Raw genomic sequence first — 23,551 nt, forward strand, 5'->3', positions numbered from 1 at the left:
AAGATGGAACTGCCTGGGGGCTTTGTGGGTGCCTAGTGAGAACTGAGAGAAGCTTGGGGTGAGGGGTCTGTGGCAGAGATGGAGCCAGAGGGGTTTGGGGGCTATTATCAGAGAGAATGGGATGGAAGTTTGGGGTCATAAGGAGGGAGAAAAAGTGAAAAGATGACATATATAGGAAGATGGGGCTTCTGGAAGAAGTAAAGCTTTTGGGGGTGATTAGTGTTGGCAAAAGAGTCAGAAATATAAGAATTGGGGGTGGGGGGGATGAAGGAATGCTGGAGAGAGAGAAGTCCAGAGGAAACGTCAGTGAGGAGAGAGGAGGGAACGCGTGAGGAACCTTAAGAAGGGATGAAGGAGGTGGGCCCAGGTGCCAATTCTAGGGAAAATGGGTTCTGGGTGAGAAAGGAGGGCTCTGGATGGGAAAGGAGGGTGGGAGACACAGGGCTGGCTGGATCCTGGGGGTGGGGGCTCCCAGTAGATCCGAGGAGGGTTTACTTGGGAGGAGGGTTTACTTGGGCGGGCAGAATAGGGAAGAGGGGGATAAGAAGATTGGAAGGAAATGTAAGCTGAACAAGGCCTTTGGCGGCAGTATGGAAGAGGAAGGATCATGGATGGGAAAAGAAAATGGAGATGGGGCCGGTGCGGGGGCTCACGCCTGTAATCTCAGCGCTTTCGGAGGCTGAGTCGGCTGGGTCACTTGTCAGGAGTTCAAGACCAGCCTGGCCAACATGGCGAAACCCCATCTCTACTAAAAGTACAAAAATTAGCCGGGTGTGGTGGTGCATGCCTGTAATCCCAGCTACTCGGAGGCTGAGGCAGGCGAATCCTTGAACCTGGGAGGCAAAGGTTTCAGCAAGCAGAGATCGTGCCACTGCACTCCAGCCTGGGAAACAGAGCGAGACACCTCCTCAAAAAAAAAAAAAAAAAAAAAAAAAAAGGCAAAAAACAAAAAAAAAAAAAAGAAAAAATGGAGATGGGAAACGAGGGCAGTTAAAGGAAATGACAGATGTGCGGGGGGGGGGGGCGGGGGGGGGTGTTGCTGGCAAGCCCATGGGTAGATAGGTAAGGGATACAGCTTGGAGGAGCGAGACACCATCCTCAGGCCTTCCATCTAGTGGCATCTCCATTTTCCTTTTCAAATCTGTTGAAAGTCATCACTGAAGATCCCCTGGGTCACAGGGAAGCAGTCGGGTGAAGACTGGGCTTAATGTGGACCCAAATCCCTAGATATCCTTGTTCCTCAATCCCACTTGTTCTAAGGTGGAGACAGTCCCCACCGCAGATTGCAGGCTCCTCCCAACCCTTCCCTCTCCCTCCCCTGCTCTCCAGGTAGCCTCTAGCAGTCAGTCTGCCGCCGGCTGTGAAGCCAGCACCTCCGCCAGCCCACCACCAGTTCCTTCTCCTGGGCTCCCTCCTGGCCCTCCACCAAGCGGCAACATCTCCCAGGACAAAGGACACAGGGTGATTTTTGGCAGCAAAAATTGGGAAGGCCAGAGAATGGGAGGGAGGCAGACTGGCAAACCGGAAGAGCTGGAGCTGGAGTGTGGATTGGGAGCCCTCAGTGGCGCTCCAGATTTGGGGTGGAGGCCAGGTACTTGTGGGGCCAGTCTTGCTGGAGGCTAAGGGTGGGCCCTGAATTGGCAAGATCCCACCTGACCTTCAGGGAAGGAAGGAGGTTGGCTCTGGAGCAGCTTAGTAGATTTTGTCTCACAATTCCTTGGGCCAGATTCAACAAAGTTCTGGGAATACTCAAAAGCTCTAAACAAGATTCCAGAGCACTGGGGAACTGGGCGCAGGAACAGGAACACTTCCTTGGCCTGGGAATGAGTCATCACTCTCAAGTCCCTTGAATTGGTTGGCACTCACTTTACCACTCCATGCACACCTTCCCAGCCCCTCCCAGGGCCTCCCTGAGACCAGGCCAGCTCCCTGTCTCCCTGTGCACCCCGACTCCCTTCCTCTTGCTCTAGGGTAGCTCCTGCTCCTCCCCACCCCCAACTTTGTTCCAGGGCTCCCCCTTTCCCTCTCACCCTCTCCCCCCATTGCATTTCCTCTCTTTCTGTACCACTCAGTTCAGTCTCCCACTGGGCCTTGGCTCAAGCCCTTTCCAAATCCCTTCCAGGCTGAGCTCTTCTCCCTTGTTTTTTAATCACTAAGGAATGGGCTACAATGGATACGAGAAGAAAAATTTAGGCATATGTGGGGATAGGGGATGGTGAGAGTCACAAAAGAAACCATTGTCTACCCTCTCCCATTCCTCCCCTACCTGAGGGCCAGGCTTACAGTCCAGCTGCAGGGACATCACACACACACACACACACACACACACACACACGCACAGCCCCAGCCATCCCTCACCCCAGCTCCCTCTCTGGCTCAGCCCCCCACAACCCACTGGTCTCCAGGCAACGACACAAAGGGAAAGTGGAGAGAAGGGCCTGGGAGGCCCAGGCAGAGCTAGCTGTAACCCAATCCAACCCCGGTACTTTGGGGGTGGGGGGACCAGACTGTCAGAGAAGGCAACCTGGTGAGGAGGGATGAAAGAAAGGACAGAGGCTAGGAAGCAGGCTCAAACTAGAATAGCCCTGGTCAGTCTGGGAGTTACTAAGGTAAGATGGGTATCAGGGACCCCAGAGAAAACTGAGAGGCACAGAAAAAAGTACAGGAAACCCTAAGGGAGGCATAAAGGGTCGCCAGGAGACAGGAGAAAAGGGAAAGATGAGATGCCCACACTGAAATTAAAAGGCACAGAAATGGAAAGGGGGCATGAAGCTCTTTGAACTGAAAATGGCTGAGGTGTCAGGGACCCAGGAAGGAGGACAAGAAAAGAAATGGGCTGTACCCATACAGAACTAGAATCCTATTTTAGCCCTAGAGCTTGGCAGGATGGCAGAGGGAGCCGGGACCAGACCTTAGCAGAAGCAGAGTGGGAGGCCCACAGGGGACAGCCTTGAAGTTCCTCCCACTTGGCGTCCAGTATGGCGTCCTGCAGAACTCTGACTCCCTCTAGTGGTTAGATCTCCCATGTGCAAACCCTATCTGTGGGATGCAACCTTGCATCCAAGCCACTAGGAAGGGATTTGTGCCTCTCGGGGGTACCTAGAATGAGCATCTCAACGCTGAGGCCCCAAAAGAGTTAACGAGTTATAGCTAAGGAGTAATGTCTCTAGCCACATATTGTAACCCTCCTATTAGTCTGACCCAGCCAGGGGTCTGTTAAGCACTTTTGTTCCTGAATCTTCAGTTTATTGGAGGACTCTATGTCCTTAGGTCCTTCTCTATACTACCCCCAGAACCATTCTTCCTTCCCATTTCCCCATCTTGCAGTGGGTAATGGCCATGAAGTCCTGTTCCATTCGAGAACCAGCCAGGGTTTTGTTGGCAGAGGCCCAGTACAGGAGCTGCTCCAGTCCACAAGCCCTTTGGATATGAAAACACCTTAGACTTCCTTTCCCCCAAAATGCGCACGTGCACGCGCACACACACACACACACACACACAATATTTTATGCTTTTAGGGGCTCTTGAACCCCTTAATTCACCTGGGTCTGGGAGCCAAGCCTGCTGCTAAGAAAGCAGGGGCCACATGCACCCCACCTAGCCAGAATGGGGTAGGCAGTGCCATCATCTTGCCATATTTGTTCAGTTCGTCTTCCTCTTTTTGTGCCCTCCCCAGCTCTGCTATCCAGTTTCACCAGCTTCCAGGTGCTCCATCTTCTCTCCCCTCATATGGACTAGAGGTAAGACTCCTTAGACACAACAGTGCACTGATTCAGACTTTAATGGAGGTGCTCATTTCAATGCCACAGAGGTGGTGGCAACCATGGAATGTGACATGGGGAGTGAGAGGTTGCTCTGGTGCAGCTGGAGGAAGAACAGGGAACCTAGGGTTGGGGAGAGATGTATAGAGGAAAACTCCCCTAGGCACACAGCCTCCGCTCTGGACCAACGCAGGCTTCAGTGAGTACACACAAAGGAACTGATGTCAAGGCCCTTTCTATGACCCTTCCCACTCTAGCAAGACCTCCCACCTCAGTCATCTTGGGATCTACAGCCACATGAAATACAGACACATCGTTCCCCCAAGTCAGGCCAGTTTTAGGCCATTGAGTTATGGGGAAATGATTAATGGGATGAATGAATAACAAAATAAGTAAATAAATAAATAAATACACTAAAGCCTTATTAGCCAGGCATGATTGCATGCCCAACACTCCCCTCCATCCCAGCACTGTGCACAGTTCATGGCTCATATGCAAAGTGGAAAACACGCGGGACAAGGGCAAAGCACACGTGACACACGGTCCCTCTCTGACACCTCAGCACACCAACCCTGACGCTCCCATCACAGATGCTGATCATTCTTCCACGACCCCCTTTTATAATAATCCTCATTCACATTTCTAGTTTTTGAGGGAAGAGAGAAAGAGAAAGGAAGAAGTGGAAGTTGTGGAACCCCAATGAGGAGGGCCCAGACAGGAGGGCGAGCAGAGACAGCAAGAGGTCAGGTAAGCCACGAAGCAGCCAGAGCAGGTCAATCAGGGAAGTTCTGGGCACCCTGGGGCTCAGGGGATCTCAGGGGGTGAACTATCACAGATCAGGACAGCAAGGTTCCAGGAAGATGAGACGGAGGTTCCACGTCTCCAGGCAAGCAGAGGAATCACAGCACACTGGGATTACGGAAGTTATGTCCGGCAAAGCGAGCTTCATCCCCCAGCTCTTCCTCAATTCTGAGAGAGATGATCCACAAAGGAAGTGGTCAGGGATGCAGGAGGATCCTGCTTCTCTCTCTAGGGGTCCCCCAGACTCCAACCACCCCCACACCACCTGCTTTTGTGTCCTGCCCCAAGGCTTAGCATTCCCTGGCTTTCCCATGTGATCTCTGGGATCTGTCAATCAGGCCATCAATAAACCCAGGAAGCAAAAACCAGTATTATCTGGAAATGGACTGTTATCCAGGCCCTGGGTGCTAGAGATGGTCTGGCAGGCAAATGGGGCCTTTAGCCATCTGGGCCAGGGGCTCCCACCCCAGGGACCCTCACCTCATGAGCTGGTTGTACTTAGCCAGACGTTCAGAACGGCACGGGGCACCAGTCTTGATCTGAAACATTTCAAAGGATTTGCAGCTCAGTGACTGCCCTCTCACCCCTGAAAGGAAACCTCTGCTCTCCTGAAACTCCCCTGACACCCTCAAACACCTGGAAGGAGAGACCAGGTGGGTGAGCTAGAAATACCAATCCCACAGAGAGTTCTCTTCACTCACCAGGCTGCCTCACTCACCTGGCCTGTGCACAGCCCCACCACCAGGTCAGCAATGAATGTGTCCTCAGTCTCTCCTGAGCGATGACTCACCATGACCCCCCAGCCATTCTCCTGGGCCAGCTTGCACCTGTATCCACACACAGCACTGATTCTCCAGCCCTCACACTGGGCACTCTCTTCCCAGCCCCAACCTTGGTCTATGTCAGGAAACATCTAGGGGAAAGCTATCTGGGAGGGGAGCAGAGAATCAGGGGTGGAGGGGCAGAGGTGAGAGAACTGTGATGATTCCAGGTTCCCCGTTCTCTTTGGCAACCCTGGGTAGAATTAGGCTGGAGCACTTGCAAGAGGAGTCTTATAGAAACGAGGACCACACAGGAGAGGGCCAGAAGTCACTCACGCTTGGATGGCTTCAGTGACCGAGCCGATCTGGTTGACCTTGAGCAGCAGACAGTTGCAGGCCTTTTCTTCCACTGCCCGCTCAATACGTTTTGGGTTGGTCACTGTCAGGTCATCACCCACAATCTGGATCCCTACATTGGCTGTGAACTTGGACCAGGCAGCCCAATCATCTTGGTCAAATGGGTCCTCAATGGAGACCACTGCAGAGAGAGTATGGGCGGGGGGTTCATCTTCCCTGGGTCTCTACATCAGGCAGGAACATGCCCCTTTATTCCCTGAAATGGACAGGCCCTTGGTTAACTACACCTGCTCAATCCTTGCTAAGACAAATCACCCCAGTGTAAGCCTGCCCTAACTGATTCTTAACTTTTTTTTTTTTTTTTTTTTTTTTGAGACAGAGTCTCACTCTGTCATCCAGGCTGGAGTGCAGTGGCTCAGCTCACTGCAACCTCCACCCCCCCCAATCAAGTGATCCTGCCACCTCAGCCTCCTGAGTAGCAGGGACTATAGGCGTGTGGCACCCCACTCAGCTAATTTTTTAAATTTTTGTAGAGATGTGGTCTCACTGTATTGCCAGGCTAGTATCGAACTCCTGGATTCAAGCGGTCCTCCTGCCTCAGCTTCCCAAAGTGATGGGATTACAGGCATGAGCCACCATGCCTGGTTCCTGATTCTTATTTCATAAAACCTTACATGGAGAGGCCAGGCACGGTGGCTCATGCCTGTAATCCCAGCACTTTGGGATACTGAGGTGAACGGATCACTTGAGGACAGGAGTTCTCTGGCCAACATAGTGAAACCCCGTCTCTACTAAAAATACAAAAATTAGCCAGGCATAGTGGCACACACCTGTAAATCCCAGCTACTGGGGAGGCTGAGGCATGAGAATCACTTGAACCTGGGAGGCAGAGATCGCACCACTGCACGCCAGCCTGGGTAACAGAGCAAGACTCTGTCTCAAATAAAACAGGCCAGGTGCACTGGCTCACGCCTGTAATCCCAGCACTTTGGAAGGCCGAAGCAAGTGCATCACCTGAGGTTGGGAGTTTGAGACCCACCTGGCAAACATGGCGAAGCCACATCTTTACTAATAATACAAAAATTAGCCAGGCATGGTGGTGTGCGCCTGTAATCCCAGCTACTTGGGAGGCTAAAAGAATCGTGCAGTGAGCAGAGATCTCGTGCCACTTCCATAGGCTGGGCACAGTGGCTCATGCCTGTAATCCCAGCACTTTGGGAGGCTGAGGCATGCGGATCACTTGAGCCCAGGAGTTGGAGACCAGCCATGAGCAAGATGGCTAAACCCTGTCTCTACAAAAAAATTAAAAAAATTAAAAGCAAACCAGCCAGGCATGGTGGCTCACGCCTGTAAACCCAGCACTTTGGGAGGCCAAGGCGGGTGGATCACCTGAGGTCAGGAGTTGGAGACCAGCCTGACCAACATGGAGAAACCCTTGTCTCTACTAAAAATACGAAATTAGCCAGGCATGGTGGCACATAATGCCAGCTATTCAGGGAGGCTGAGGCAGAAGAATCGCTTGAAGCCGGGAGGTGGAGGTTGTGGTGAGCCGAGATGGCGCCATTGCTCTCCAGCCTGGGCAAGAAGAGTGAAACTCTGTCTCAAAAAAACAAAACAAAACAAAACAAAAACAACCCCCCTCCCCCCCAAAAAAAATCTTCTAGTAACAAGGGTTCACAACCCAGCTTTGCATTTTCCTGTTCTCACTGCCAGGAAGCCCTTCCTTATTGCTAATCCAAATCCTTAATTCTGCAATTATGTTGATTTTCTTTCACTCTGTTTCAGGAAGATGGTGACCAACTGCCTCCATCCTGAGATAAAGGCCCTGGGCAGACTTGCAGAAGCTAATACAGTCCCCCTCAGTTTTCTTTCTACTCACACATCAGTCCCGGCTCCATTCAGCATCCACAATTTCAACAATCAAAGATACTGAAATGTTCCAGTTCTCTGCTAGATCCAGTCACACTCATATCATCCCTGGTTCCTTCCAGAGCCTTCCCCATGACCCCAGTAGTTTTCAGAACCCATGACTTTAATCAGGATCTGAGACAGACAGAACAGATTGGTCACGGGTACCTGCACTTTTACACTACATACAAAGCCCAGTCTTTGCAGGTGGCTCCTGCACCTTCTCCCTGGTTCTCAGGTTCTTCTTAGGACACCTCCACCTGGTGCCTGAGTCAGCACCCCATAAGGTCCAGAGTTGCTGGGACACGTCCCTGCCTGCCCCCAGACCTCCCCCTCACACCACTTCCTCTCACCAGGATAGTCCCTGACAAAGTCCTGGTAGAGTGCCCCCAGCTGGTCCCCAGTGATGTATCGGGAAGGATCAGCGGGAGACTTGAAGTCCAAGTCATATTTGCCATCACGATAAAACTCTGAGGCAGCAACATCCATGCCAATGACGATCTTTTCCGTGTAGCCAGCCTTGTCGATGGCTTCCTTCACCAGCTCCAAGGCTGGGAACAGAATACAGTGAGATTACAGTACAAGCAGGAGGGATGGGCAAGAAGGAGGAGGGAAAGAAAAGACATTCAGGGCAGAGGTGGAGGGCTGTTCCTGAGGGAAGTTTGGCAGGGTTGCTGTTGGGGTTATCCCCAGGTCTGGGAGGAGAGGCCATCTTCTAGGAACATAGAGGAGTGGAATTCTGTTAATAATACTTACTATCTTTTCATTGGCATCATGTCACCTAAGCATATTATATATATTTCATTTAAGCCTCACACTACCATGAGCTAGATTCTGTTATTATTTCCAGAGAGAAGTAAGAAAGATCACCAGCAGTAACTCCACAAGTCAAGGTTCAAATAAATCCACGTAATTTGGCCCCAGAACTTTAACTCTTAACCACTACCTATATTCTTTCCATTCCCTATATAGTTTCTCCCAGGCACAGAAAAATTAGAGATTCTAGAGGCCTAGGAGGTTGGGACGGGGACAGGACAGATTTCAAATGGATGGGATGAATCCAACAGGTCACCCAGACTATCTCCCAGTATTCCCAAGGGCTCCAGTGACAACTTTTTTTTTTTTTGAGGCGGAGTCTCGCTCTGTTGCCCAGGCTGGAGTGCAGTGGCACGACCTCAGCTCACTACAACCTCCGCCTCCCGGGTACAAGCGATCCTCCTGCCTCAGCCCCGCTAGTAGCTGTGATTACAGGCACACGCCACCATGCCCGGTTAATTTTTGTATTTTTAGTACAGACGGGGTTTCACCGTGTTGGCCAGGCTGGTCTCAAACTTCTGACCTCAGGTGATCCACCCGCCTCAGCCTCCCAAAGTGCTGGGATTACAGGCGTGAGCCACCGCGCCCGGCCCTCCAGTGACAACTTAACGGATGCTAACACATCTGGCTAGGCAGGTAAAAGACTGTCCCCCTAGGTCTGCATGTGAATTTGGCAGGCCCTCTGCAATCCTCTCTAAGAACCGGTACCTTTTGGAGTTTGCAGAGTCCTAGGACCCTCCACGCCTACTCAGGACTTGGTGAACTGTGTGGCCCTTTCTGATGTCCCACAATAGGGTAAGACTTAGAGCTGGGAGTGGGGCTCCTGGCCTCACCTTCACTGTTCTCCAGGATATTGGGGGCAAAGCCACCTTCATCCCCCACATTGGTGGCATCCTTGCCATATTTGTCCTTGATGACTCCCTTGAGTGTATGGTAGACCTCTGCACCCAGTCGCATGGCATCCCGAAAGCTCTCAGCTCCCACTGGGAGGATCATGAACTCCTGCATGGCCAGCTTGTTCCCAGCATGAGAGCCACCGTTGATCACGTTGAAGGCCTGGGAAGCCACAGAAAGACAGAGGGTAAAAGAGCCCCTCCCTACCGCCCCAGGAGTGTTAACCCAAGATCCCAAACTTCCCCCAGTTTCATCCTTCCTCTTTACCTCCCTCAATTCACTTTCCTCCCATCATTCCTCCAGTTCCATGCTCCCTCCCCCGTCTGCCCGGGAGAGCCACAGGCCTGGCTCATTGCTCACCGGCACAGGCAGGATGAGGTCTGAGTTCCCGGCCAGCTGAGCAATGTGGCGATATAGAGGCAGTTCCCGCTCAGCTGCCCCTGCCTTACACACGGCCAGAGACACACCCAGGATGGCATTGGCCCCAAACTTGGCTGGGAGATTACAGAGGAAGGCGCTGAGCACAATGTCCCCTTCTCCTTTCTAGCTCCTGCCTCCATCTGTAGTCTCCAAAAGGAGCCAGTAAAGGAGGCCCCCTCCTCCCTCCCCACCCCTGCCCCAGCAACACCTCATCCATGCTCTCCTGAAAACAGCAGGGAGAGGACTGGGTGGGGAGAAGGAGATTGGAAACAGCAGAGAGCCGCACCTCTAAATATCCCTGAGACCACAGACTCTCTCAGGCCATCCCCTTCCTCTGTATGCTACAAAGAAGGTCTTCCTTCTGCCTAATGTCGGTCCCTCCCTCTGCAGCTAAACTCATCTCCCCTTGCTCTGGCTTTGAGAGGAGGAGGCCCCTGACAGTCATTCCTGAGGAAGCCACTACAGCACTGGCCCTTCTGCTCACGCCTCCCCACCCTGATGCTTCCCCACTTTCTCCCAGCCCCGGGGCTCACATTTGTTCTCAGTCCCATCCAACTCCAGCATCAGGTTGTCCAGTTTCTCTTGCTCCACCACAGAGAGACCCTGAGGGCAGAGCCTCCATCACCCAGGGCCAGGCTGGAGGCTGAGCCCTAAGGCAGAGGGTCCCCTCATTCACACCCAACCTCACATTTGGCCAGGGTCCAACCAGGTCCCTGTGACAGGGGCCTGCCTGGATTAGGGGACCTGGACCCCCATGGGAGCAGGGGGCAGTAAAGAAGCTGTTCCCCACCCTTCCCCCTTGTAACCATGATTCCTAAAAGTGGGCCTTCTTTCTCCCCTTCCTCCCGCCCTGCTCTGGGATTCCTTCCAGAACTCTGGCCCTGCTATCCCCAGCAAAGAGCAGGCCTCACTGAGCTGATGAGGGCTGGCGCGATGGTGGAGTTGATGTGGTCCACTGCCTTCAGGACACCTGGGGAAAGGAAGAGGCTGGACTGGGTCAGGCCAGGAGGGGCCGGAAGGGACAATGGGAAGAGGGGAAGGCATGCTAGAGGAGGACTGGGGACTGGTGTGAGGTAGGGGCATAAGGCTGAGGTGGGGGAGAGTCTGGAAAGAGAAAGGACCTCACCTTTGCCTAAGTAACGCTGTTTGTCTCCATCCCTCAGCTCCAGGGCCTCGTAGATGCCCGTAGAGGCTCCACTGGGCACTGCAGCCCGGAAAAGACCTAAAGGAGGAACATGGAATGACAGGGAGTGAAGAGGACACAGGGGCCAGGGAACCCTTCAGCCTTCTGGCTCTAAACTGCCTGCCTACCACATCTAGCTCTCTCCCCACACTGCTTCCTAACATCCCCCCCACCCCCGCCCCACACACACACTGAGGCAGATGCACAAGAAGTGGCCTCCTCATCCGCCCATCTGAGGCCCCACATGCACAAGTGGGAGCCCGCAGAAAGGAAATTGCTTGCAGCACACGTCTGCACACATGCAAGTGCACAGGCAGACACACGGAGGCAGGGCATGCCTCACACGCTAAATTCGAACACAGACCCACCTACCCTGGCTCCCCGGACAAGGAGGATCCAACCTCCACAACCCAGGCTTGTGAGCCTGGCCCAGCACCCCATCCCCCTGGGTATCAAAAAAGGCCTCCGAACCCCTGGCTGAACCCAGCCTGGCGGTGGAAAAGCTAGGGCTGTAGGAAGGCCCATGCCACACCCATTACCTTTGGCAGTATAGAGATCCACCTCCACTGTGGGGTTCCCGCGGGAGTCCAGGATCTCCCGGGCCCAGATCTTCTCTATGGACATGATGGCTGGGATCTCCTCGGGTGGAAGGGAAGGAAGGAGAAAGATAAGAGGCTTAGAGGGGTGGAGCCTGAGATCAATGGGCGGGGCGGGAGGCTGGGAGGGATGGGAAAGAGGTTACTGCAGTGGGTGGGGGGTGGGTAGGGAGGCGCTGGCTGCAGTCTAGGGCTGTAGAAGGGACTCCCCCTCCCCCCTGGGAAGAGGAGAAGGTCAATGCAGTGAGGAAGGGGAGGTCACTGCAGTGGGGGGCGGGGTACGATCAAATGATGAGATGGGAGAAGACTGCAGTGAGGAGGGGAGGGGCACGACAGTGGTTCCCGCGCCTCTTTGCAGCTTGGCCAGCCGGTGGGGTTCCCCCAGATCTCCTCAGAGCGGAATGGCTGCCAGGCTTGCATTTCTCCTGGGAGCCAGGAAGAGGATGGGTTGCCTGGGCCTCTCTTCCAGAGCCCCCATGCCTCCCCAACTTAACACCTCAGCTGCCTGAACGCTGCCCCTTCCCCAAGGTCCCACTCTCTCCCAAACGTGTGTCCCTCCTCTTCCCGCGAAAAGCGCACGCAGTAGAGGTGTCGGGGAAGAGGGTCCTGAGAAAGGCTCTGCAGTCCCTGGGGGTTGCAGCGGGAAGTGAAGAGGATAAAAGCCGGTGGGGAGTGGAGGCTAGCTGGGTCTGTCCTCCCCACTGCGCCTCGACAGATCCCCACTTCTTCCATCTCTCCCCCGTGCAGCAGAGGGGAGGAAGCGCGAACGGAGAGGGGTGCCGTGGGGAAGAGCAGGAGAGAGGGGAGTCCAAGGGAAGTCTGGGGGAGGTGAGGAAGGGTGAGAGAAGACATTTCCCCAAATGCAAACCAAAAGGGACGCGCCAGGATAAAAATGCACCGCCCGGAGAGGCTCCCAACTTAGAAACAAATGGACAGAGCCGTAGATGAGGGCGAGCACCGGGAGAAAGGCAGGCAAGGGTGGAGAGGCGCAGTTAGAGATGGGCGCGGAGAGGGCCAGAAAGCGAAGGCAGCGGGCGGGGAAGGCCAGGGAGGGAGGGCGTCCTGGGCGCGGGCGGCGGAGCAGGTGCGCAGCTGCACAGGGCCAGAGATGCGGAGAGGTGCGCAGCGGCACTGGGTAAAGGGGGCAGGGGCGCCGCGGCGAGGGGAGGGGGCCACAGGGGCTCCGGGCCTGGCGGGGGCTTCACCTCGGGTCTGCAGACTCAGCCGGTGGTAGTGGCGGTGGCGGTGGCGACGGCGGCGCGGAGAGAGCGGGAGTGGCAGTGGCGGCGGCGGCTGCGGCTCCCGGGCGGCGGGCGGAGGAGGCGCCTATAGGGCCGAGCGGGCGCATGTGACCCGGAGCCCCCGATGAGTCAGGAGCTGCCGGCGGAGGCGCACGTACGAGCGCGGGTGGGGGACCGACGCGGGTAGAGTGGGGGAGGGGGGAGGATGGGGGAAGGGTGGGGGCACCCACGACCTGGCCCCCGCGCACACAAGCGCTCATACCCACGGCCCGACCCACTCAAAAGTAACAGGCAGAGCCGCACCCCTGTAGCCCGGGTACGAAGGCCCACACTGCCAGTGAAACCCAAGACAGCCTCAATGTCTCACAAATCCAGTCAGACGCAGGAGCATCACCCTGTCTCTTTATTGGAAATCCGAACACCCCAGCCGCCTCCGCAAGTCTCTCCAACCACTCCTACCAGCACCCCGCGGCCCACGCGGGCTTGGCTCCCACTCACGCCTGCCCGAGGGCAGTCCCCGGCCTAGGGTCCAGGCAGCGCTCGGGCCTAGGCACCCCACTCTGCACCCCACACTGCCCAGAGGACCGGCACAGAGCGGATCCTGGGCCTCAGATTGTGATGAATTTCCAGCTTTGGGGCAAAAAGAGGCATCCTCTGTCCTCTGTCATAGATGTGGTGCCCCCCCCGGGAGTCTGATCAGGTCTGAAGGCCAGCGTCTTTGATCTCCTGGAGGTAGAAGACAGAAGTAAATAGGGACCAGGCGCTGTGGCTCACCCCTGTAATCCCAGCACTTTGGGAGGCGGAGGTGGGCAGATCACGAGGTCAGGAGATCGAGACCATCCTGGCTAACGTGGTGAAACCCCGTTTCTACTAAAAATACAAAAATTATCCAGGCGTGGTGGCATGCGCCTGTAGTCCCAGCTACTCAGGAGGCTGAGGCAGGAGAATTGCTTGAACCCAGGAGGTGGAAGTTGCAGTTAGCTGAGATTGTGCCACTGCACTCCAGCCTGGAGACTGAGCAAGACTACGTCTCAAAAAAAAAAAAAAAAAAAAAAAAAAAAAGACATAAATAAAGCCTCTGCCCTATCTAAAGTGCCTGCCGGCCACCCTCATCTCTTCAGTCTCCTTTTGCCTCACTCTGCCCTCTTTTCTTCCCCTACCTCTGTGTCCTGTTTTTAGCTTCAGATTTTTTGTGCAGGATCTTCCTCTCCTGCTTCTCTCCTAGGTCCAGCTGCATACACCACCAACCTTCCCCTGCAGCCCCTACCATGCACCCACACCTGTCCTTTCCTAGCAGACTTCACTCTGTGTCAGGTATGGCTGCCCCACCCCCCACCAACTCCTCTGCCTGCCACCCTCATTCTTTTCACTTACTCTTCTGGCCTCCTAAGCCTTTCTCAGCTGGTCCCAGGCCCCTTGGGTCTCTTTTCCTCTCCTTGACTCCTAACCCTGCTCTCTTTAAGGGTTCTGCTTGTCTGATGCTTTCCTCTCCCACCTCCTCCGGCAGCAGCTTCCCCTCTTGCCTCTTCCCCTGCCTGCCCAGCCCTTGGCCTCCTCCCACTGCCTCCCCGCAGGCTTCCTTACTATCTTTAGAGGCTAGAACTGCTGCTAGATCAATGACTGTTCCGGTTCCAGGTTACGCTCGGGCTCAGGCTCCTGCTCCTTTTCTTTCTTCAGCCTCTGTCGAATCTCATCAGCCTCAGCCTGTTCCTCCTCCTCATAGAATTCCTTGTCCAGGCGTTCAAGGTATGGCATCTGCACCAGGGCCTCCTGGCGGTAGTTGGTTTCATCCGTGCATGGGTTATCGAGCAGCACCAAGGCTCGCAGCTTGGGCAGGTCTTGCAGTTTGGCCAGCTCCCCCAGGTTGGCCACCATGTTGCCCCTGCCAGTGTGGTCAGGAGGGGTTCATGCAGGAATAATGGGCTTTGGTTGCCAGTTGCTAGGAATGGGGCCTCTGGGGGAACTCTCCTACTGGGTTCCAGTTTCCCTAGAAACACTGTGAGGACTGGCCTGCCAAGCCTTGCCAGATTTACTGCAGAGGTGCTGTGTGACCCCGCTCTGGTCCTGCTTCTGCCCTTCAAGGAATCCCTAAGTGCCATATTCTACTCTGTAATGTGTTCATGTGTTCTTTTGGTGCAGCAAAGCTAGGCCACAACCCTGTCTTGTAGCTGGGGAGGAGAGGGCAAATTTTCCTCACAGGGAGAAACTTTTTCTGTGATCACACCTAAACAGAGGGTAGAAGGTAGGACCCAGCCTGGGCAACATAGCAAGACCCCATCTCTACAAAAGCTAAAAATAAAAAAATTAGCTGGGCATGGTGGCATACACCTGTACTCCCTGCTACTTGGCTGAGGAGGGATTGCTTGACCCCAGGAGTTTGAGATTACAGTGAGCCAAGATCGAGCCACTGCACTCCACCCTGTAGGACCTAGGTCAGTGGATAAGGAACTGGGATCTAAGCTGGAGTTTAGGGTGGTGGGTGCTCTTTTCGTGCTCTCCACAAAGGGAACCTAGGGCTACAGATGGGTTGGAGCCTCCCAACCTGAAGAATAAACTTCATCTCCTAATGTGCCTCATTATATGATACTCTGTTTTTTTTGTTTTTTGTTTTTTGTTTTTGAGACGGAGTCTTGCTCTGTTGCCCAGGCTGGAGTGCAGTGGCGCAATCTCGGCTCACTGCAAGCTCCGCCTCCCGGGTTCACGCCATTCTCCTGCCTCAGCCTCTCCGAGTAGCTGGGACTACAGGCGCCCGCCACCACGCCCAGCTAGTTTTTTTTGTATTTTTAGTAGAGACGGGGTTTCACCGTGGTCTCGATCTCCTGACCTCGTGATCCGCCCGCCTCGGCCTCCCAAAGTGCTAGGATTACAAGCATGAGCCACCGCGCCCGGCCGATACTCTGTTTTTATTTTTATTTTTATTGAGACAGGGTCTCACTATGTCACCCTGGTTGGGGGTGCAGTGGCATGATCATAGCTCACTGCAGCCTTGAATTCCTGGGCTCAAGTGATCCTCTCACCTTAGCTTCCCAAGTGCCTCCAGGCATGTGCCACCACACCTGGCTAATGTTTAAATTTTTTGTAGAGACTGGGTCTCACTATGTTGCCCAGGTTTGTCTTGAACGCCTGGCCTCAAGCAGTCCTCTTGCCTTGGCCCCCCAAAGTGCTGGGATTACAGGCTTGAGCCACTGTGCTTGGCCTTTTATTTATTTTCACGTTCTGGCTTTAAGCTTTTCTGAAATCTATTTAAGTGTTTCAGCCTGATCTCATGGTCGTGCTGAGCCTCATGCAGTGTTTCTCACCAGGAGGGCTACAGGAACTTTGTACTGGACTCTGCCGTACATTGTTGGATGCTTAGCATCTCTGGCCCCAGAGGCACCTCCCAATCATTGAGACACCCTCACCCGCCTCCACACACATACCCAACTTACTCTCAAAACATCCCCAGCCACTCAGAAAGGGTCCGTCATGCCTGCCTAGATCATTAACAGGAAGATGGCACATATACACACCCCACCAGATCCATGTGGCAGAGTTCATGAATAAGAGAATGGCCAGGGGGTCAGGATGAGAGTTGGGGCTTCCAGATACAACTACTTCTCCCTACTTGGAGATGCTCTTTCCATTGCCAGCTCAAGAATCTGGTCTTGGCCGGGCGTGGTGGCTCATGCTTGTAATCCCAGCACTTTGGGAGGCCGAGGTGGGCGGATCGTGAGGTCAGGAGATCGAGACCACGGTGAAACCCTGTCTCTACTAAAAATACAAAAAAAATTAGCCGGGCGTGGTGGCGGGCGCCTGTAGTCCCAGCTACTCAGAGAGGCTGAGGCAGGAGAATGGCGGGAACCCGGGAGGCGGAGCTTGCAGTGAGCCGAGATTGCGCCACTGCACTCCAGCCTGGGTGACAGAGCGAGACTCTGTCTCAAAAAAAGAATCTGGTCTTGTTGACTAAGGAAAGAGGCAGTTTCCTTACATGTTTGCTTAAAGAAACACACATAAAGTCCTCCATCCAACAAGAGTTGCTGATCTTCAGTGCCTTTCTACCAAAAGATTTTCTTACAAATGTCCTTCTCTCCTCAAATCTGAGCACATCTTGTGTTTTATATCAGTAAAAGGGTCACCCCTTACAGGTGGGGCTCAGGAGAAGAGAGGCAGGAAATGGGAAGGTGAATTGGGACTGAGGAAATGGAGAAGGGCAGTGGAAACTTATATAGGATAGGGCGAGGAAAAAAGAGTTGGAGCCAGACTGTGAGCCCCTTAGGAACAGGAATCACCTCTGATTCCTTTATTTCTTTTAGAGACAGCTCACTCTGTCACCCAGGCTGGAGTGCAGTGGCACAATCATGGCTCACTGCAACCTTGAACTCCTGGGCTCAAGTGATCCTCCGAGCTCAGCCTCCTGAGTAGCTGAAACCACAGGTGTGCACCACCAGGCTCAGTTAATTTTTATTTTTAATTTAATATTTTAATTTTTATTTAATATTTTATTTTTGTTTTGTTTTTGAGGCAGGGTCTGGCTCTGTCACCCAGGCTGGAGGGCAGTGGCTTGATCTCAGCTCACTGCAAACTCCACTTCGAGGCTCCAGCGATCCTCCCGCCTAAGCCTCCTGAGTAGCTGGGATTACAGGTGCCTGTCGCCATGCCTGGCTAATTTTTGTATTTTTGGTAGAGACGAGATTTTGCCATGTTGCCCAGACTGGTCTTGAACTCCTAGGCTCCAACGATCCTCCCGCTTCGGCTTCCCAAAGTGCTAGAACTACAGGTGTGAGCCACCATGCCCGGCCATTATTTTTACTTCTGTAGAAACATGGTCTCACTATGTTGCCCAGGCTGGTCCTGAACTCCTGGCTTCAATTGATCCTTCCTCCTAAAGTGCTGGGAGTACAGGCATGAACCACCATGCCCAGCCTCTGATTCCTTTAAATGTCCCCAAAACACAGCACAAGGGCTGGCACATAGCACATTCTCAATAATTGTGGACTGAATGAATAAAAATTCAGGGGTCACAAGCTATAAGGGACTTAGTGTTGCAACTCACTGCTGAAGAAAGTAAGGAAAGCTGGGGTGAGGATCAGGGAGGAGGATGAGGTGAGAATCCAGCTGTAGACTAGGACTGGGGGATTGGGCCAGGGAGGAACACAGCTCAAAAGCTGCACCTGGGCCAGGCGCGGTGGCTCACGCTTGTAATCCCAGCACTTTGGGAGGCCGAGGCGGGCGGATCACGAGGTCAGGAGATCGAGACCACGATGAAACCCCGTCTCTACTAAAAATACAAAAAATTAGCCAGGCGTGGTGGCGGGTGCCTGTAGTCCCAGCTACTCAGGAGGCTGAGGCAGGAGAATGGCGTGAACCCGGGAGGCGGAGCTTGCAGTGAGCCGAGATTGCGCCACTGCACTCCAGCCTGGGCGACAGAGCGAGACTCCATCTCAAAAAAAAAAAAGCTGCACCTGGTCAGGGGTAGGGGCAAGGTGGGGCTTGGAGGGGGTGCATACCTCAGGTTGAGGTACTGCAATGATTTCATTTCTCTGGAGAAGCCACTCAGGGTGTCAATCTGGTTGTCTCGAAGATGCAAGGTGGTGAGATTGCTCAGATCCTCCAAGCCTTCCACCTTCTTCAGCCTGTTTTGGGCCTAGACCCCCAGGGCACAGTGGATTGATTGAGAGGGAGCAGGGATAGGGAAGAAAGAGAAGTCAGAATGAGATAAAGCAAAAGAGGAAATCCAAGAGGTAGAAAGGGAGGAGTGGAAGAAGGGAGTGGGGGTGAGTAGAGATCAGTATAGAAAGTAAAGAAGTTCAGGAGAAGCTGCCATCCCAGAGAAAGGTCAGCAGTAACCCTCTACCACTCACCCCATCAAAGCCACTTGGGATGGAGGAGATGCTTCAACCCACCCCCTACCCGGCCCAGGAGCCCCCATGCCACCACGGAGGATTGGCATCAGCACCATCCCAGAATAACGAAGCTTAAGAGTCTAAAAGACTAAATATTTCAGTGGCTTCCTGTGGTGTTATTTTATATATATATATATATATATATAGGTTTTCATCCACAGTCCTTAGCTTATAACCCCCATAATAGCCCTTGTTGCAGTCTTTTGTTATAAAGTTGGGGGTGTGTTGGGCCTCAGGGGCGGGTCTCAGGAACTTCTCCAGCCATCTTTTCACCTGCCCCAAGGGAAGGCTCTAATCTTTCCCCCCTTCTCCCTCTTTCTGATTGTGGTTCTTTTTTTTTCTTTTCTTTTTTTTTTGAGACGGAGTCTAGCTCTGTCGCCCAGGCTGGAGGGCAGTGGCACAATCTCGGCTCACTGCAAGCTCCACTTCCCGGGTTCACGCCATTCTCCTGCCTCAGCCTCCTGAGTAGCTGGGACTACAGGCACCCGCCACCACACCCAGCTAATTTTTTTTTTTTTTTTTTTTTTTTTGTATTTTTAGTAGAGACGGGGTTTCAGCATGTTAGCCAGGATGGTCTCGATCTCCTGATCTCATGATCTGCCTGCCTCGGCCTCCCAAAGTGCTGGGATTACAGGCGTGAGCCACCGCGCCCAGCCTCTTTTTTTTGAGATGGAGTCTAGCTCTGCCTTCCAGGCTGGATTGCAGTGGCATGATCTCAGCTCGCTGCAAACTCTGCCTCCTGGGTTCAAGCGATTCTGCTGCCTCAGCCTCCCTAGCAGCTGGGATTACAGGCGCATGTCAGCACCCTGGGCTAATTTTTGTATTTTTAGTAGGGACAGGGTTTCGCCATGTTGGCCAGGCTGGTTTCGAACTCCGGACCTCAGGTGATCCGCCCGCCTCAGCCTCCCAAAGTGCTGGGATTACAGACATGAGCCACCGCGCCCGGCCTGATTGTGGTTCTTAAGACCCTCCCCAGAGACAGCCTCCCCAATTTCCTGGGAGAAGGAATACTAACATCATGAAGCTTCCATGAAAACCCAAGAGGACTGGGTCCAGAGAGCTTCTGGGTAGCTGAACAGGTGAAAGCTTTTGGAGGGTGATGCATCTGGGAAGGGCATGGAGCACCGCACCCATACCCCCATACATCGCCCTAAGCATCTCTTCATCTGTATCCTTTGCCCTTGCAATAAACTGATAAAAAGCCACTCCAGAAAATTAATTAAATCCAAAGAAGAGGTGATGGGAACCAGCTTCATGTTGAAGCTGGTGTGACAGAAGTTCCAGAGGCTTGGACTTGCAACTGGTGTATGTGGGCGGTGTGGGGGTCACTCTTGGGAACCGAGCCCTCAATCTGTGGGATTTGATGCTATCCCCAGGTAGACAGTATAGGAATCAAATTAGAGATCACCCAGCTGGTGTCTACTACGTGGTGTATGGGGAGAAAGTCCCACACCTTTGGTCCCGGAAGTCTTATGTTGATGATTGTTGTGGTGGTAGTGTAAGAGCTGAAGAAAAACCCAGTCTGAGAGGAGAGTTTTCCCAAAACATTTCCACAGACTGATGTTTGTACCTCAGTTATGGTCCATTTTGCTGCTACCTGTATCAAGGTAAATCATCACTGTATTATCCACACATTATATATTATCAGCCCTGCTAGGTGGCTCTGTATCTCCACAGCATCTGGAACCAACTATGGGCTTGATAATAATACCAGTTATTATCATAATGATGAAGTTAGTAGCTGAGCCTACTAGAAAGCAGGCATCCTGACCCCCAGGACAGTGCCCTCTTCCCTGCACCACCCTCTGACCCAGTGAGCTACCAGGTAGAGGTTCTTCAGCTTAGGAAGATTGATTCCCAGGGTGCTTTCCAGCTGGTTCCCCCGAAGCTCCACTGTGTGCAGGCTGATCAACTTCTGGGGGTCCAGACCTGTCACCATGTGGATGCTGTTCCCTGGGGAGGAGGGTTTCAAGAGCTCAAAGGGCCACTCCAAATGTTCAGCATTAGAGCCTGAATTTGGGGAGCCTCTAAATCATCCTACCCTGGACATTTGCAAAGCAGGGTAGATAGTGAGGAAGGCCAGCTCCAGCCTTAATACCTCTGGAGCCCTGAGGCAAGTGGTGTGGTAGGTAGTCCAAGGTCCTGATGGACATATCCACCTAAGCCTTTGAAGAGTGAATGAAGCTGCTGACATGTCTAATTCCCTCTCCTTCTTCAATTCATTGCTCAAATGTCATCTTCTCAGTGATGGTTGTCCTAACCAATCCATTTGACATTGCCACCTGTGTCCCCCATTCCTCTTACTCTGATCTGTTTTTTTCCAAGGCACTTGTCTCCTTTTAACATGCTACATGAATTTACTTATTGTGTTTGTTGTTACTTGTTTGTCTCTCCCAACTAGAATATAAGTTATATGAGAATAGGGACGTTCCTTGTCTTATTGGCTCCTATATGGTTAGCATGTAGAACTGTCATAATGAATCATATTGCATATCTGAATGAATGAATGAATGAATGCAGACTGCCATGTGCCCTAGCGAAAGACCATACTGCCCACTTCTGTTGGCCTCAGGCTAGGAAGGAAAGAATCTTGTGTAGCCCATCCTAAAGACCCACCTTTGAGATTCAGGGTTTCAAGACGAGGATGAGAGATGCCTTCAGTGTCAGTAATCTGGTTATAAGCAAAACTAGCAATCTGCAGGTAGGGCAGTTCATTCAGCTGGGCACTTCGCAGCCGATTGCCATCAGCCTTGAGCCAGAGCAGGTGGGTGAGGTAGTTGAGTGGAGACAGGTCTGTCAGGTGGTTCTCAGAAATATCCACATAGCGCAGATGGATGTAGGAGCGCAGCAAGTAGATGTCTGTCAGGTCCCTAGGAGATGGAAGAGGGAGAAGGAACCAGGTTTAGGGTTAAGAACCCAGTGAGTACTGGCAGAGTTGCTAAAGCAGAAGGCAATATAGAGATGGCTTATAATGGGGAGAATGACCAACAGATGGTAGGGGAGAAGAAGGGTAAGGGAAGGTAGATGGGTTCTTAACAGTGGGCAGAGAGACCTGTGTCTGTGAAGGACAGAGAACCCATACTCTGAAAGACAAATAAGGGAATCCAGCAGGAATCCCCCCATATACTCCCAGTCTTCAATTCCCCATGTCAGCTTTGATAGCTGAAGTCTCAGAGCTCCTGAAAAGTAAATTCTGTCCTTTCCTTTCCACTAGGCATGAGAAGGGTCAAACTCTCAGCCAGAACACCCAGGAATGACAGTGGGAAAGGAGACAGGGGCCCTACAGTTTCACAGTCCTCATCTGGTCCCCCCAAAACGCACCTCTCTTTAACCTCCAGCTTGACATAAGCATGAGCCAGCCCATTGCCTGTCTTACAGAGCAGAGAAAGCCCTTCCTTCATCATGTCCTCCGTGAGGGGGGTGGGCAGCCACTGCAAGTGGAAGTGGAGTAAGGTGTCTCTCCCCTGACCAACCCCGCCCCTCAGCCCTAGGACCCCCCTTGTCCAGGCTCTCACTTCCTCAGGGAACTCTTCCCCCTCTTTTCTGTAGTCCTCCCCCTCCTCTGTCTCCTTCTCGTCCTCTTCTTTCTCAGAATCACCCTGGTCTGGCTCAAAGTCTTCTAGATCATCTTCATCTGACATCTTTCTTCCCTCCTGAAAGCTCTGGAGTCAGATAAGCTCAGTCCTCCTCCTGAGAAAGAAGGTCTCATCAGCTTCTGCCAGCCTTCAGCTTCTTCATTGTCATTGACACGTGCCACTCCCATCACCCCCATGACTTCTGACCCACCAACTCTAGGCTTCTTTCCTTATCCCTGTGAACATCTCATTTTGACTCTCAACCCCCACTTCACACTTTCCACTGAGGACCGCCTCCCTTCAGGATGTCACCCACACCCCCAGGCCTTTCCTGTCCTTCACAGTGGCTCCAGCTCTCTTCCAGCAGCCGGGTGTCCCTATTTCCTGAGCTTCCCTCTCCCCCATTCTTCCCACCTCCCCCTTAAGCCATGCTCTCCAATCTTCCCTACCAATTCCTCCTCCTCCTCCTCTCCTCTTAGCTCCCATTGCGCCATCCCTAATCCCTGCTCCATTCATTTCTTCTACTTTTCCCTCCCCACTGGGCCAATTTCCTTGGGCCCTCTGGTACACCAGCCTTAAGCGCAGTCTCCAACACTCCCACTCAATTCCCCTTAGCAAAGGGGCTCAGGCCCTGTTTCTGCTCAATCAGAAGCAGTTCTGGAGAGGCCCTTGGTCCCGAGAGGGAAGGACTGTTTAGCAAGCGGACGAGGGGAAGGAGGGGTTGTGTACTGCTGTTATGGCAACGGGGGCGGGGCACTTGGCTACTGCAGCTCGCCACCATTGAGAGCAGAGCGGCGACTACCTGATGCGCAAATCAGCCGGGGAGGAGATTGATCAGTAGTTGCCTGGTTACCAGGCCAATTTCCCGGTCCCGGGAACCCGGATGAGGCGCGGAAAGGGCGTCGGGCGCTAATTGGCTGAGGACAAAAACACGTGGGCAGGGCTGAGAAGAGAGAAGAGAGGGGGCGGGGCTAGTCATACGTCACCCAAGACCTTAAAGGGACCGGACATCTTCAATGCAAAAGTATTGTGAATTCAGGAAAAACTCATCCTTCGAAGCAAAAAGGACGGGGCTGAGAGGAAAAGCAAGAAACACCAAGATAAGGGGTCTTTTCCCCTTCCGCCTAATTAGTTATTTTCAGGTAGACCTTTGGAAGGTGGCTTGGTGGAGTCCAGACCCAGATACCTTAAGAACTGGGTTGGAATCTTGGCAGATCTGCATTTACTAGCTAAATGTACCCAAGACTCTTTGTTATCTGTAGAATTAGCTTAACTATATCAACTGACAGGGATCCACTAGGAGTTATCCTGGACTGGTTTGATGCAAACCTTTTAGTGGGTGGAAGGCAGAAAATT

At 53.1% G+C, this 23,551-nt stretch overlaps 2 protein-coding genes and 1 long non-coding RNA gene across 4 annotated transcripts; 1 reads left to right on the forward strand and 2 right to left on the reverse strand.

Annotated features, from left to right (window-relative positions):
* The first annotated feature begins 916 nt into the window (after positions 1-916).
* Positions 917-7,923, forward strand: LOC115832933. The gene is made up of 3 exons (XR_004028346.1): positions 917-1,461; positions 3,677-3,740; positions 7,466-7,923. It is a non-coding gene; the product is annotated as an uncharacterized LOC115832933 (long non-coding RNA).
* On the reverse strand, positions 3,764-13,049 carry ENO2 (enolase 2). Of its 2 annotated transcripts, none has more exons than XM_030804932.1 (12): positions 12,703-13,049; positions 11,441-11,537; positions 10,845-10,940; positions 10,630-10,688; positions 10,252-10,321; positions 9,659-9,792; positions 9,238-9,460; positions 7,942-8,139; positions 5,660-5,861; positions 5,281-5,389; positions 5,043-5,101; positions 3,764-4,730 (listed from the first exon to the last, which is right to left on the reverse strand). In XM_030804932.1, the coding sequence occupies exons 2-12, from the start codon at positions 11,523-11,525 to the stop codon at positions 4,661-4,663; spliced, it is 1,305 nt and encodes a 434-aa protein (XP_030660792.1). In that variant the 5' UTR covers positions 11,526-11,537; positions 12,703-13,049; the 3' UTR covers positions 3,764-4,660. The 2 variants fall into 2 exon arrangements, with proteins under 2 accessions (XP_030660792.1, XP_030660793.1); XM_030804933.1 differs by having other exon boundaries at positions 4,098-4,730; positions 11,441-11,540; positions 12,703-13,024.
* Positions 13,050-13,126: 77 nt separating this feature from the next.
* LRRC23 (leucine rich repeat containing 23) lies at positions 13,127-23,168 on the reverse strand. Its single transcript, XM_003273763.4, has 8 exons — positions 22,998-23,168; positions 22,136-22,310; positions 21,942-22,051; positions 21,237-21,490; positions 20,443-20,573; positions 18,225-18,361; positions 14,323-14,620; positions 13,127-13,464 (listed from the first exon to the last, which is right to left on the reverse strand). Exons 2-7 carry the CDS (start codon positions 22,259-22,261, stop codon positions 14,347-14,349), a joined length of 1,032 nt encoding a protein of 343 aa, XP_003273811.1. The 5' UTR covers positions 22,262-22,310; positions 22,998-23,168; the 3' UTR covers positions 13,127-13,464; positions 14,323-14,346.
* Between the last annotated feature and the right edge of the window lie 383 nt (positions 23,169-23,551).

This window comes from Nomascus leucogenys, chromosome 23 (assembly GCF_006542625.1).
Source record: "Nomascus leucogenys isolate Asia chromosome 23, Asia_NLE_v1, whole genome shotgun sequence".
NCBI classification, from domain to species: Eukaryota; Metazoa; Chordata; class Mammalia; order Primates; family Hylobatidae; genus Nomascus; species Nomascus leucogenys.